Source organism: Mytilus californianus, unplaced genomic scaffold (assembly GCF_021869535.1).
Source record: "Mytilus californianus isolate M0D057914Y unplaced genomic scaffold, xbMytCali1.0.p SCAF_5, whole genome shotgun sequence".
In the NCBI taxonomy this organism is placed as follows: Eukaryota; Metazoa; Mollusca; class Bivalvia; order Mytilida; family Mytilidae; genus Mytilus; species Mytilus californianus.
In genome coordinates this window covers 97,044,386-97,058,833 of record NW_026262701.1, presented here as the reverse complement: position 1 = coordinate 97,058,833, position 14,448 = coordinate 97,044,386, and the positions used below count along the sequence as shown (strand labels likewise).

Below are 14,448 nucleotides of genomic sequence, written 5' to 3'. Positions count from 1 at the left end.
CCATTCAGCTACTTACGAAATGACAATTCAGTTAGTTAAGAAAATTATAAAATGGTTACTATCTTATTGATTTTTAAGAGACACTATCAAGCCAAGTAAAATGACATTATTTTTATGCTGTAACTATATAAATTATAATAAAAAAGTGCATATGTTTGTTTCTAGACTGTCTGGTGATAGTACATAGAATTGAATACTGAACAATAGAAGACTGTATAAAACAATATATATTTATATGTAATAAGCTTAACATTGAATAGAGCTGTTTCATCATGTAATCATGCTGTAAATATGTTTTCGTTGCTATAGCATATTTAATACTTTCTGCAATAAAGTATTCATTCATTCATGCAACATGAAATAGAGTTGTAAGATAATATTTCAAAGCAAGTTTACACATGGCTATGCTTTATCTAAGAAAAATTATGTATGTTTTTAGAAGATACCAATGTTTTACTATTCTGTCTTTCCAGCTGCTATAAGTCGAACAGTTAATGTCCAGCTGAAGATGGATTATGATCTGACAACTTCCTGTCAGTCTTATATAACATCGTTACAGTCACAGATACGTACCTCTTTTAATAGTGTCAATGGTCAGTGGCAACAGAATCTGTGTAATAGTCCCAACTGTCAAAGTATACCTGTTGCAGTCACCTGTAAGTCCAGTACTCTGGCTGAAGTAGAGGTCATCTTTAATACAGTAAAGTGAGTATGAGAGAAAGAAGGGGAGTGTTGTAATGAAAAGAGAAAACAGATATTTAGGGGCAATCAAAAATCTAGTCCAATCTAAACAGATAACACCACAGCAATAAAATAAAAAGTGACGAATAGACCAAAATCTGTCTAGAGGTTCCATTGAATACATTGAAATAAGTATGATAAGAAATGATGGAAGTGAGGGGGAATGTAGTTAACTGTAAGAGTATTCTTGTCTTAGTATCCTGTAAGTCCAGGTTCTTGGTTAAAGCAGAAGTGCTGTTTAATACTTTGAAGTAAGTAGGGGGAATGTAGTAATCTGAACTGCCAGAGCGTTTCCTTACCTCCATTACCCATATATCTTATGATTTTGCTAAAGAATAGGTTCTTGTACAGGCACTTTTTAATTGAAATTGTTGATTTAGCAAGCATTTATAGTGTAAAATCTTCTTTGTATGACATGTATTGATGTTTAAATTTAGTTGAAATTTCAGTCAGATAAAAGAAATAAAATGCACATATTATCAAGTTCACCTAAGTTTAATAAGAAATAACATAGACTTAAAGGGATGTTTAATCTTTTTTTGGGGGGGAGGGGGGAGGGGGGGGGCTAAAATAGTGTTTAAGAACAGAAAAATATAAGTGTTTCACATTACATTGCAGGGATCCCATTATAAACACACAGTCTGTGAGCAGAAGTCCAGAAGATGTTGTAGCCATTGCTGTTGTGGATGACAAGACAATCACATATTCAGTAAGTTATAGAAGTTCTAGTTAGATTATAAACTACTAGCCATTGCTGTTGTAGATGACAATCACATATTCAATAACTTATAGAAGTTCTTGTTAGATTATAAACTCCAAGTCAGTGGTCTGAAATTGTTGCTGTACATGATGATTCAGAAACTTGCACTATGGATGTGACTTGGGAGGGATGACCTCTGCTATCATTGTGTGCCAGTCAATAGTTAATATTCATATCATAGGTCATAGCCACCAGTTTTAATCCAAGTTAAGATTTCCTTCATTTCATGATGTTATCCATATCATATATATTATATATCAAAAACAAAATAGGTTATCAAAATTTCTTTTGATATATATATAATTCATTTTAAAGAAATGAAGATTTGCAAAAATGATTTGAAACACTAAGAATAAATGTCTCACAATAAATGCTATTACTGTTAAATAATTAGAATATGCCATGAAAATCTTTGAACAAACTAGGCTACTCTCGTATTCAATATGTTGATTCTTTACATTAACAGGAAGCTACACCCAGACAGTCCACTATGGAAATAACATTGGTACCATATTGTGTGGAAGGTCAACAAATAGTTGGTAATTTCTGTGGTAAGTTACTTAAGATATTTTATTGGGACTACACACATAAAGTCCAATTTGGAAGTAATACTATGTCAAGGGTCAACGTATACTTGGTTATTTGTGTGGTCATTTGCTATTGACTTCATGAAACAGTTCACACAACTATGTAGAAGGTCAACATATAGGTGATAATTTCTTTGATAAATACAAAAATATTACTGTTCTAAATGAAAATCTCTTTTTCGCATATTTTTGAAATACTAATCTATAGGAAAAATAGGGCAAATTTTGTACAAAGTTATTATATTCCCTTCCAAATGAGAGGGTATACTGATATACATCTGTGAGTATCTGTCCTTCAGTTCGTCCTGTTAAATTTAATTGCATAAGGAACTATTAATCAGAACCTTCCGAAATTTGGTATCAAGCTTCATGTTATACTGTATAATGCATTATCAGATTAATTGTTTATCAACTTCCTGTTCATGGAATACTTTTATATTCTTACCCAATGGTTATGGATGACATTTTCATTGCATTTTTCACAAGGACTTCAATTCAAGGCTTTCTGAAATTTGAAATCATTTTTCATGTGAGCATGCTATACCATGTTATGTGTTTTCACATCCGTCACCCATCAGCATCTTGTTAAAGTGTATTACAGAAAAAAATAATATGGGGGGTTTGGGGTTTGGAAGGCTTGTTTTTATATGGCCTTCACCTGTGCAATTGCATTTTTCTTTGCATGCATAACTGCACAATTTGAACTTCGTGACCTGCCCCAACCCATACAAAAGTAATTCAAGTACCATCATAACCCTACATTTATTTTTTTCTGGAATAGCCCTAACTGAATACTTATAGCAGGGGTATCATTAATTAGCCATAGCTCACAGTGGAACTTGTTTCATAGTAAATACAGAGATGTGATACATTGCTGTATTGATTCTAAAAATATTGCTGTGTCACTCAGATTACACATTAAATATTATTTTAAAGAACCTGCAACCTGAGCAGTGAGTTACATATTTAAGAATAGTTGCTTTTCAAATGCATTATGAAAGAGAAAGAAAACTGTTATCTTGATATAAGTTTTGGTTATTGACTTGGGATTTGATGGTCACAAAGATCATTTGAATAATTTTGACATTTATACCTGTTTTTGTTTTTTTGACTTATCCATAGTGTCAAATGAATCAAAATGATTTTCATATTAAAGTTTGTTACAATACAAGGAAATAAAACAGCCACATGATATTTTAACAATCTAAGCTTGAGACCTTAGTTTGAAAAATGACATTAAGGACAATGTGCACAATTCATTTCAGGTATGCAGATATAATAGATTTTCTTCAGTATTATTTTTTTTTTCACTGTCCATATTGTAAACTTTGATAGATATGATGGCTGGCATTGAAGCCAAGAAATTATGCATATGTGGTTTGATTTTCCGAGTACCATATGTGTTTAAATTTGACAGATTGCACAGAAGCAAATTATGTTATAATTCCTGCTTTACTTGTTATATTATTTTTTTTTCAGTTTCTTGTGCTCCTGGTAGTTTTTATGACAGTGGAACTGCCAAATGTATGCAATGTCCCATTGGTCAATATCAAAGTTCATCAGGTCAAACATCATGTGTTAGTTGTCCATCAGGGCAAACAACATACAACACTGGAACACAGGCTGATACATTATGTTTCGGTAAGTGTAATATTGATATTTACTACTAAAGTGAAAAAAAAACATTTGTTATATAATTTTGGTAGATATAATATGTAAGTGGATTAACCCCTCAATACAAAAATAAGGAGATTTGGTATGATTGCCAATGAGACAACTATCCACCAGAGACCAAAGGGGCAGGGATGTAAACAAATAGGTCACAGTACCGTTTTCAACAATGAACAAACCCATACCATATAGTAAACTTTAAAAGGCCCTGACAAAATGTAAAACACTTCAAAAGAGAAAACCATTCACCTCAATTTTTACTACAGCAATGAACAAAAACAAATATGACAGACAGCAAACAAAGACGTCCACTTTCACAGACAATTTAGTCTATTTTCCAATTAACTACTTTGTATCCAATTTTAGAAATTTTTGAAAGGGAAACAACTCAGGGTAGAACATGCTGTATCCCTGTCTATATGGAAAATGGACTACTGTGAACATGGAACTTTTTAGGCTGGGGATAATTTTGCTAATTTTGTGATCATGTAAAATACACAAAAATGTATGCCCATGCAAATAGTTCATAGAAAGGAACAATTATGGCATGAATGGTTAACTTATGGTGTGATGAACAAATTTCACCCCCATGCCAAAATTTGATGCAATGAAATCACATAAATGACAACCCACATTAATATCCATGTTTATAGTATTTGCTTGCTTATTCATATGAGACTTGTCACAATGAAGCATTTAGTTTAATAACATATTGCATTGTGGGAAATGTTTGCAAATGTAGGTCAACAATGGAATAATATTTTTTCAGTTTGTTACACAGTTATTCATGTATTCTATCTTAACAAATTTTTTCTGTCCAGCACTAACAATCTATGCAATATGCGTAAAAAGGGTTGTTTGGGGGAAAATATCATGAAGACAACATATTTCAAGTTTACCAATAGTCTGTAGATACTAACATGCATATTTTTAATAATCCTTGCTATTATATATATATAACGCACCTCATGTTTGCGGTATACCATCATTTCCGCAAGTTTATTGTTTTCTGTTTGGTATTAAATTAATAATTAAGATCCATTTTGTTACATCTGGTGATCCATTTATTTGGCAATCGCTATGGCAGTCAGCAGGGTTTAAGAACATCCGTTCTTACCTGCTAGTCAAATGCGTTTTGTTAAAATATACTTTTTCACTTTTTTGGTCTTTTGGAAAATGTTGTTTGTGCTGTATTTAGATCCCTCTACCAAGAAATTTGTTTTGCATGCACACGTATAAAAATTGCGGTTTTTATCCAACGCAATCATAGGTTTGAATGTTGTTTTCAATTTAGACTTGTTTAATATATATATTTATATATGATGCGTATATACATATATATAAATATATGATGCAATTGAAATTGGTTTGTGATGTAATGTCTTTGTGGCATCAATTTTTGGTGTTGCAGTCTCTTTATTTACCGGTAGTTATATATTTATGTACAGATGTTTCCCTTGGAATTTATGTTGTTCTGTGTATTGCTGTAAGAAGTTTGTTTGTCTGTTCTTCTGTTTTCTTTTGGTCATGGTGTTGTCTGTCTTTCTACAAATAATGGTCATTATTCTCTCTTTTTCAATGTATAAGAATGTCAATTTATTTACTGTGATTTGTTGTTTTTTCACAGAATCTTGTACAGTTGGGTGGCATTTTTCCTTATCCACTGGTGCATGTGTTTTCTGTCCAGTGGGATATTATCAACCATCACCAGGATCGTTCCATTGTCTAGGATGTGATGTGGGTCTCACCACTGCTGGACTTGGATCGTCTCAAGCAGGAGACTGCCTTGGTAAGTTATACATGTTTAACAGGTCTTCTTCATTTCTGTAAGGATTTTATGTCTCAGAATCTTTTCCAATTGTACACCTTTAATCACAAACAGAAGAAATCATATTGGTCACAGAACAAATACAAATAATCTTGAAAAACAGACAAATATATTTTCAGATTTTGATTATTTTTTAAAAGAGACTAATTAATATATTGCCTTACATTTTTTACACCATTTCAGTCATTTTTTTGAGGACTTGAAAGTCACAATGATCAAGGTTAACAAACCTTTGTCAACGGCTTTACAGCCTAAACTCCTTGAAATTTCTTATCTGTTTTGTAAAAACTTTTAAAAATGACTTGTGAGATGCAACAGTTTAAAATTGAAATGAGTTTAATGACTTAAAATTGCAAATTCCTCAGAAATCATTCATGCTACTTTTGATTTTGAAAAACTGAAAGTAACAAGTTGATTATAAATTTTGAATAAATTCTGATTTGACACATTTTGGGTTGCTTCTGACAGCTTCAAATTGCAGTACTGTGAATACCAATTTTGACTGCAAATTTGAATATTCAACAAAAAACAAATTTTCTATAGGCTTATATGCAGACTTTGGCCAGTTGGCACAACCACGAAGTCAAGTATCCACAAAAAAAATGTTTCTTGAATTAACAAAAATTGGTACCCCCGAAAAAATAAATGACTCCACAGTAAATCAAAATGTTTTTTTTTGTAATTCAGACTGAAAATAGGTATTTCATTTCCTTTTCCAGAAATAAATGTATGGGGTGGGGGAAGTCACTTTTTATTTTACCCCTCCATGCACCAAATCTTAATTGATTATTTCGTATAATTGTTTAAATGTTAAGGCTATAAGTCTAAAATAACCACCACCCATAAAATTTTAATTAAAGTTCCGTCTGACCCAAACCCCCTCCCCCCTTTTTCCTCTAATCAATTAATTCTGGAAAAGCTCTCAGTAATCTGAATTTTAAATCAGTCATAACTGGAAAATATCATTCTAGAACCCTTGTTACATGTCATGTTTTTTTAAAACCACTGAATTTAAAATCATAATTATTCTGTCCAATATGTGTTGTAGTGTATAACAATTTCTTCTACAACAGGGATCAAGGTAAAATAAATCAAGTTTTACAATATTTAATAAAATGTATGCATGAATCTGTTAATTCAACTTACTTTCATTTTCTTATGTTATTTATAGATCCATCCCTTATTACAACAACTGCAGACCAAATCCCAGATAGTAAGTATTCTTAAGGAATCAGAATTTTATATTTAGCACTCTTTTGTCATCATTATCTTAAATTTTATGCATTGCTAGTTTTTTCTTCCTTGCAACAAATGTCCCAGAATGTAAGGCATGATGATGCTAATCAGGCATCAGCATTATGAAGCTAACTGTTTTAAATATTGAAGAGCAGAATACGTACTCCATATAGTGTAATTATGCCTAAGGGTCTGAAGATATCTTTTATTTCATATTAGTTCTCCTTTACCTGTTTCAATTAATGAGAAATCATCATAAGAAATTATAGATGATTTTACTTTTGAAGGCAAAAAGTTACATAAAAAAATGATAAGGAAATTACGTCCAATTATTGTTTTTCATTAAACAATTGTTTTAAAATGAAATATTTAAGGACATTTGCAGGTGTGGTCAGGTACTATTAATTCATTTTAGGACTTCTATTGAAGTAATTATTTACAGGTGTTAAGTTGATTATAAAGATTTAAACTAATATTAAATGTTATTTTGATCATGTTTGATTTTAACCAATCCCAACTTAAAAAAATCTATTTAAATCAAGTGTTGTTTGTAGTCTTTTGTTATCATAAAACAAGTGAATTATTCGTGAATATTGAATATCAGTTTCTGTTCTAATACAGCAGTTCACTTCAGTTTCTTATATGTTCCTCCATAGTGGAGCACTATTAAAGGGTATCCTGTTGAAAAATATGTACACCTAGTTTGAAATAAATAATACCTGCACCCATTTTAAAGAAAATGCTGATGTAAAACTTTAAATTACTTTTAATAGTAACCATACTATCATACTTATAAGTTCAAAATGAGCATTATGTTAAAAAAATTGTGCATGGTCACACAAATAAAAATTGTTTAGAGGTGCTAGCTACACTGTACTTTGCGAGAATTTAAATAAAACATGTTGAGTGCATATAAGTGCATTTAAGTACGGTAGGCGGGTTTGATTATTTTAAAATCGGAACATATATACATGTATGTATATCGATCACAAATGTTAAAATCCATATTTAAAATAAAATAGAAAGACAGCTGAAGATTATAAACTGACGTTTTTATCTTAATCTGTTTAGTTGTTTAATCTGCTTTATAAATACAATGAAATTTGTAGGTGAAATTTTAAAGTTAGGTTGATATTTAAATTTGTTCTTTAACTGAGTTTATACACAAAAACTTGGATATACAAACTTAGGAATTGTCATGACATTTGGCAATGGAGGTATATCAACATTCAGAAGTGAAGGTATAACAGTGTATTTCAATAGCATGACTTATTTATAAAAATAAGGAGATGTGGTATGGCTGCCAATGAGACAAGATAGATCTACTCAACTGTGCATGTTCTGTACAATTGTAATTGTTATATTATGTAGAGGAGAAGACTTCATAAGTTGGATACACTTATTTGCGATCTTTAATTTGTCTCTCTGAGCAAATAAAATCGTTATAAACTGAGACAACTATCCACCAGAAATCAAGATGTAACTATTTATAGGTCACCATATGGCATTAGGTGGTTTTATCAAAATTTATTGATATTTTAGTTAATACAGAGATTGACAGATACTTATTAAAAATTTTGATAATATATTTATTTTCCTGATTTTGATTGTCACAGTGTGTTCCTAATCCTATTTGCGAATAACTTGTAAACTTCATATTTGTTTATATTAGTATTTATACATGACAATAAATTCACTAATATTATGTTACACTAACTCGTTGTATACAGGATATATACAAAGGGAATATATTTTGTTTGAAGGAGTGAAGAACCCCCTTAAAATATTGAACAAAGTTGTACAGTTTACTGGAAATGTAGAAACTGAATTAGTGATGGCACCAGCTTACCTTTAGAATGTCGGGAGGGCAAAATATTGAATGCCAAAAAAAACATGAATTAGTAAATCAGACATCATTTTCGATTTGAATATATCTGATGTAAAATATGAATAACATAGTGCTTAATTAGACAAATCAATTGTCCAGTGATTAACAACGAAAACATTCCAATTTTATAAAATCAATAAGCACAAACACATCTGGTTAAACTAATTTGCAGGATATAGGTGTATGAAATAAAAATATATTGAACAGTTGTTGGATAATGACAATGATCAAAATTTTCGATTTAGTTCATTATCTCACTTATAACTTCATATTGTGTGGTTGCACATATTTAAAAATGTCATCTCAATCATCCAAGGCTTGGTCATGATTTAAACAAAATGCAGATTCGTACTTCCCCAATTGGTGCCTCATATTTTGCGGGAACGTCACCTTCCAAATACCTTTGTTTTACAAGGTCTACCACTGAAATCTAAATGCAGAGTGAAATACTTTAAAATTCTGGCAAAAGTAATGTTTTGTCGTCTCTTCAATAAAAATCTATGTGTAATTCTGTGTAATTATAAAATTTCAGATTTGAAGTCCTGGGATAAGATTCAGACATAACAATGTCATCTTGATCAAAACCAGTAGAGGACATTGATTGTCATTATCTTGTTACAAATTATCTCCCCTGAAACTATGAATTCCCCTTACTATCAATATTCTACCTCACTACATTCAGTATAATTTATTTTGCTTTTTGTTTTTAGGTGGTCAATCAACCAATGACGGAGGTGGATTAAGTAGTGCTGAAATTGCTGCCATAGTTCTAGGAATATTTATTTTTCTCCTACTCCTCCTGTTACTCCTGTTCTGCTGCTGTAGGGATAGATGTAAGTTAACATTTGTTTGTGCATGTGTATTTTGGAGAGGATTCTGTGACAAAAATGTATGCAAGAGGTGTAGGAATAATTATTATCTCTGTACTAGTTCTGTTTCTTCTGCTCTGTTGCTGTAGGGAAGGAGATAAGTAAACATTGGCTTGTGTGCATTGGGTAGAAAGGGATGATTCAGTGACAGAAGTTGTTGGAATTACTCTAGGAATATCTATTTACCCCATACTCCTCCTGTTACTACTGTTCTGTTACAAGGGATAGATGTTAGAAAACATTGGCTTGTTTGTATTAGGGAGAGGGTTCTGTAACATAAAATTGCTTCCAAAGTTCTAGGAATATTTAATTTCCCCCTCTCCTCATATTGCAACTAATTCTGCTGCTATAGTGATAGATTTAACTATATAAAGGGTTATTTGTATTGTGACGGTTAAATGAAGTTAATATTTTGGCTCAGGTTAGGGGGTAATTATATTTTATAACAATTAAAAAACAATGTTTTATAAAAAATAGGCAAGTAAAAATCACTATAATAGAAAAACAAATGATATGGGGTATCCATCCATCCATGACACAAAGTCAGTACATGCACAGCTAATAACTCACAAAAAGCAAAGGAACAGCACTTTTATTGATGTTCTTCAACTCAAAGTCACAGTGAGGCCTTTAACAGGGAGCAAAGTCATTTATGATACATTCTAAACATAAAAGTAGCCATGTAGTTTTTATCAGAAAACCATTAACAGTGGGCAACACCAACAGTACAACAAACTATGAAGCACCCTGGTGAAGAAAAGTTGCAGGGAAATTTTGAAATTTTGTATCTATATTTGCAACCAAAAATATTTTGAGTTCATCCAGAAGTACAGCATTGAAATGTTGATCAAATCTATTCCATGACTTTCTCTTTATTCAAGTGCCTTGCTTTGGTAAAGGAATAGTTGAACCTGACGATAAGACACCATTCAGATATGTCAACAGATATGGTGAGACAGATCTGCATTTCACTAGTTATAGGCTGAATGATATCAGAGAAAAACGAGGAATAAGACCACATCACCGTGTGCACCGTAAACCTGACAGTAAACCATACTATGACACTAAAGCACATTATGACTATTCTGGAGAGGATACACGTAGTGTTCATACAGATATATCACTAACTGTGCCTGTGTTCTTAGAGAAACTTGATGGCAGGTCAGTATTTAAATACACTAAATTCAGAAATTACTGTGCGATTTTTATTATTGCGAATAATGCGACAAGGTGAGTATCGCAATAATTAGAACTTGCATTCAGATTTCTGATACATATATCTGAGTATGCTGATTTTCCTGAAATCGCAATAAATAGTCTAGCATTTTTGTCCAATCTTAAAAAATTGCAATAATAAATGCACGCAATAATTTCTGAATTTACAGTAACTTCTATTGATAAACTTGATAATTTATGCTCCCCTAAAACATTTAAGGAGCATATAATGGTACCTGCTTTGTTGGTCCGACCCTCTGTGTGTCCAAATCAATGGGTTTCCAGATGATAACGTGAGCATCCCTTGCTTGATTGGAATGAAATTTAAACAGATTTAAACTATAAAGAAGGACAAGAAGGCTATTGATCACTGTTACTAAAAATAGAAAAAAATGGAAAAAATGGTTTCCAGACCTTAGTTTGAGTTTCCCTTGCTTTATTGGAATGATGCTTATACAGATTGAAGATGAAGGGAAGGGAAGAAGATGGTTATGGGGTCAAAAGTTTCAAGGTCACTGTGACTAAAAGTACATGATTTTTGTCGAGCCTGTGACTTCTGTCGCTTTCTAGAAAGCTCGACATAGGGATAGTGATCCGGCGGCTGCGTTAACTAAGTTCTTAATATTTCAGAAGGTAGAAGACCTGGATGCTTCATGCTTTGTATATAGATGCCTTATGATATGAAGTTTTCATCTGTCATTTATCCATTGTCCTTGACCTCATTTTCATGGTTCAGTGACTACTTGAAAAAAAAGTTAAGATTTTGTTATGTTAATTTCTCTCTTATTATGAGTAATAGGATTACTATATTTGGTATGTGCGTACCTTGCAAGGTCCTCATGCCTGTCAGACAGTTTTCACTTGACCTCTACCTCATTTCATGGATCAGTGAACAAGGTTAAGTTTTCGTGGTCAAGTCCATATCTCAGATACTATAATTAAGCAATAGGTCTACTATATTTGGTTTATGTAATGACTGTAATGTGTATATGTCCAACTGGCAGGTGTCATCTGACCTTGACCTCTTTCATGGTTCACTGGAAAAAGTTAAGTTTTTGTGTTTTGGTTTTTTTTTTAATACTGTATGCAATAGGTCAACTATATTTGGTGTATGGAAATATTTTAAGATGTACATGTCAGTCTGGCAGGTATCATCTGACCTTGACCTCATTTTCATGGTTCATTGGTCAATGTTCTGTTTTCCTGGTTAACTTTGTTTCTTAGAAACTATAAGCAATAGGTCAACTATATTTGATACATGGAATGATTTTAAGGTGTACATGTCTGTCTGGAAGGGTTCATCTGATCTTGATCTCATTTTCATGGTTCATTGGTCAATATATAGTTTCCATGGTTTTGTCTGTTTCTTTTATACTATAAGCAATAGGTCATCTATATTTGGTGTATGGACTATGGAATGATTGTATTAAAGGTGTACATGTATATCCGCCTTGGTTTATCTGACCTTGACCTCATTTTCTTGGATCATCAATGTTAATGTGATACTTGTAGTAAAACTTTATATTTAGGACTATCAACATGAAATCAGTGGTCAGTATATAGTAGGCGAGACATTTCAGTGTGTACACTCTTGTTTTAAGTTTCAGGATGGTATCCCACTTTGAATTGTACCACATTTATACACATGAAAAAATAGCAATGACAGTACATGTTTATTTGTCCCTCCAAGCATACCAGTATTTTGAACATTTGAAATGAAAATATTTTCCAGCAATAAATGTGCATTTGGGGAACATCACAAAAAATTAACCGATTTTACATGCAAATCTATACATTATTGCAATTTTAGGTTTAGTTAAAATCTAACTTCATTTTTTATACGCCCGTCAAATTTTTGACGGGACGTATTATGTTATACAAATGTCCGGCGTCCATCCATCTGTCTGTCTGTCCTTCCGTCTGTCTGTCCGTCTGTCTGTCCGCCTAAACATGTCGCACCGTAACTTGAGAATGACTTATCCAAATTTCATGAAACTTAACATAGTTGTTTCTTATGATGGTCAAACGATCTGTATACTTTTTGGTGAAAATAAGATTAAAACTTTTTGAGTTAGTGGACTTAGTAACTAAAACAGGTGTGTGTTTTTTTTCACATGTCGCGCCGTATCTCAAAAACAATTTATGATTATTGCTTAAAACTTTACACACTTCTTAGTTATATTTATCTTAAGATCTGTATACTTTTTGGTGATGATTCAAAATTTTATTTTAGAGATATTGAGTATTTTGTTAAAAAAGGGGAAGGGGTTTTTCACATGTCGCGCCGTATCTCAAAAACAGTTTATGATTATTGCTTAAAACTTTACACACTTTTTAGTTATATTAATCTAAAGATCTGTATACTTTTTGGTGATGATTCAAAATTTTATTTTTGAGTTATTGAGGTTTTTGTAAAAAAAGGGGGAGGGGTTTTTCACATGTCACGCCGTATCTCAAAAACGATTTATGATTATTGCTTAAAACTTTACACACTTCTTAGTTATATTAATCTAAAGATCTGTATACTTTTTGGTTTTGATTCAAAATTTTATTTTAGAGATATTGAGTTTTTTGTAAAAAAAAAAGGTGGGTTTTCGCATGTCACGCCGTATGTCAGAAACTATTTATGCTTATTGCATAAAAATTCACACACAAGACGACGGGCGTATCATGCGCTCATATCACAGCTGTTTATTACCTCTGTATTAGCTAGCTATTCCATCCACATAAAGGTGCTAGTTAAAAGAATGATTCAAAATTGTCTTTACATAGTGCAGTTTTTAAAAGATTTGGTTATATGTTATTTTAACACCTAAAGACAGTCATCACAAACACAATTGCCCCGAAAGCCAGTATTGAACAAAAAGAAAAAAATGGTCACAATTTATGGGATTTTGTTTCATTTTAAAAATACTGATCAGTGTCTGATGCAAGTTTACTTGAGTTATAAAACAGGATATATATATATATATAAATCAAGAATAAATAAGAGTAAGGATAAAAAAAATAAGACTGTTCACAAATACAGATAAATCTAAATCAAAATACATATTCTCCCCTCTTCTTTATATAAAAATATTTGTATATATATATTGTTGCATTTTAGTGTGAGAGGAGGAAAGCCATTATCAATGTAATTATACTTGTAACATTTGTTATTAAATTTATAAAGGAAAGAAGATATACTAACAGTTGTGTTGTGGGATAGTTCTAAAGAAACAACTGATTTACTATCTATTTCTTTTTTCTTAGATTTTTATTACATTTACTAAGAAAGAAAATTATATCTCTGGTGTTCTAAACTGTAGTAACTCAAAATGATTGTATTCCCCCTCCCCCTGTATTTTAATGATTTTTTTATCAAAAAGGTTTACAGGTAGTTGATTTCACTGGTGCCAAATGTTTGCACTTTTTTTACGAAGGAAGTCATAATGTCCTGTAGAAAAGCTCAATTCTCTGTTTCAGAATCTAATACATTCTGGGTAATATTTTCAAAAGTGTACACCAAGACGTTGTGATTGGTTAAAAAACATCTAAACAACGGAAATTCAATTAATGATGTGATGTTATTTTCATTTTTGGGTACAAACAATAAAAATACCCACAGTCCTTTAGATTTTGAAATGGCCAATTGTCCTGCAGAAAAAGCTAAA

At 31.7% G+C, this 14,448-nt stretch overlaps 1 protein-coding gene across 8 annotated transcripts in view; it reads left to right on the top strand.

The window, feature by feature from the left end:
* Positions 1-14,448, top strand: part of LOC127700332 (sushi, von Willebrand factor type A, EGF and pentraxin domain-containing protein 1-like) — a 98,944-nt gene that overhangs the window by 79,143 nt on the left and 5,353 nt on the right. For 6 of the 8 annotated variants that reach the window (XM_052203746.1, XM_052203744.1, XM_052203747.1 and 3 more), the window contains 9 exons: positions 474-705; positions 1,360-1,450; positions 1,968-2,052; positions 3,568-3,729; positions 5,387-5,548; positions 6,759-6,800; positions 9,422-9,544; positions 10,462-10,741; positions 13,902-13,928. In XM_052203746.1, coding sequence (XP_052059706.1) covers positions 474-705; positions 1,360-1,450; positions 1,968-2,052; positions 3,568-3,729; positions 5,387-5,548; positions 6,759-6,800; positions 9,422-9,544; positions 10,462-10,741; positions 13,902-13,928 — 1,204 coding nt within the window. The remainder of the gene's footprint in view (positions 1-473; positions 706-1,359; positions 1,451-1,967; positions 2,053-3,567; positions 3,730-5,386; positions 5,549-6,758; positions 6,801-9,421; positions 9,545-10,461; positions 10,742-13,901; positions 13,929-14,448) is intronic. The other 2 variants (XM_052203748.1, XM_052203745.1) reach the window with 1 other exon arrangement.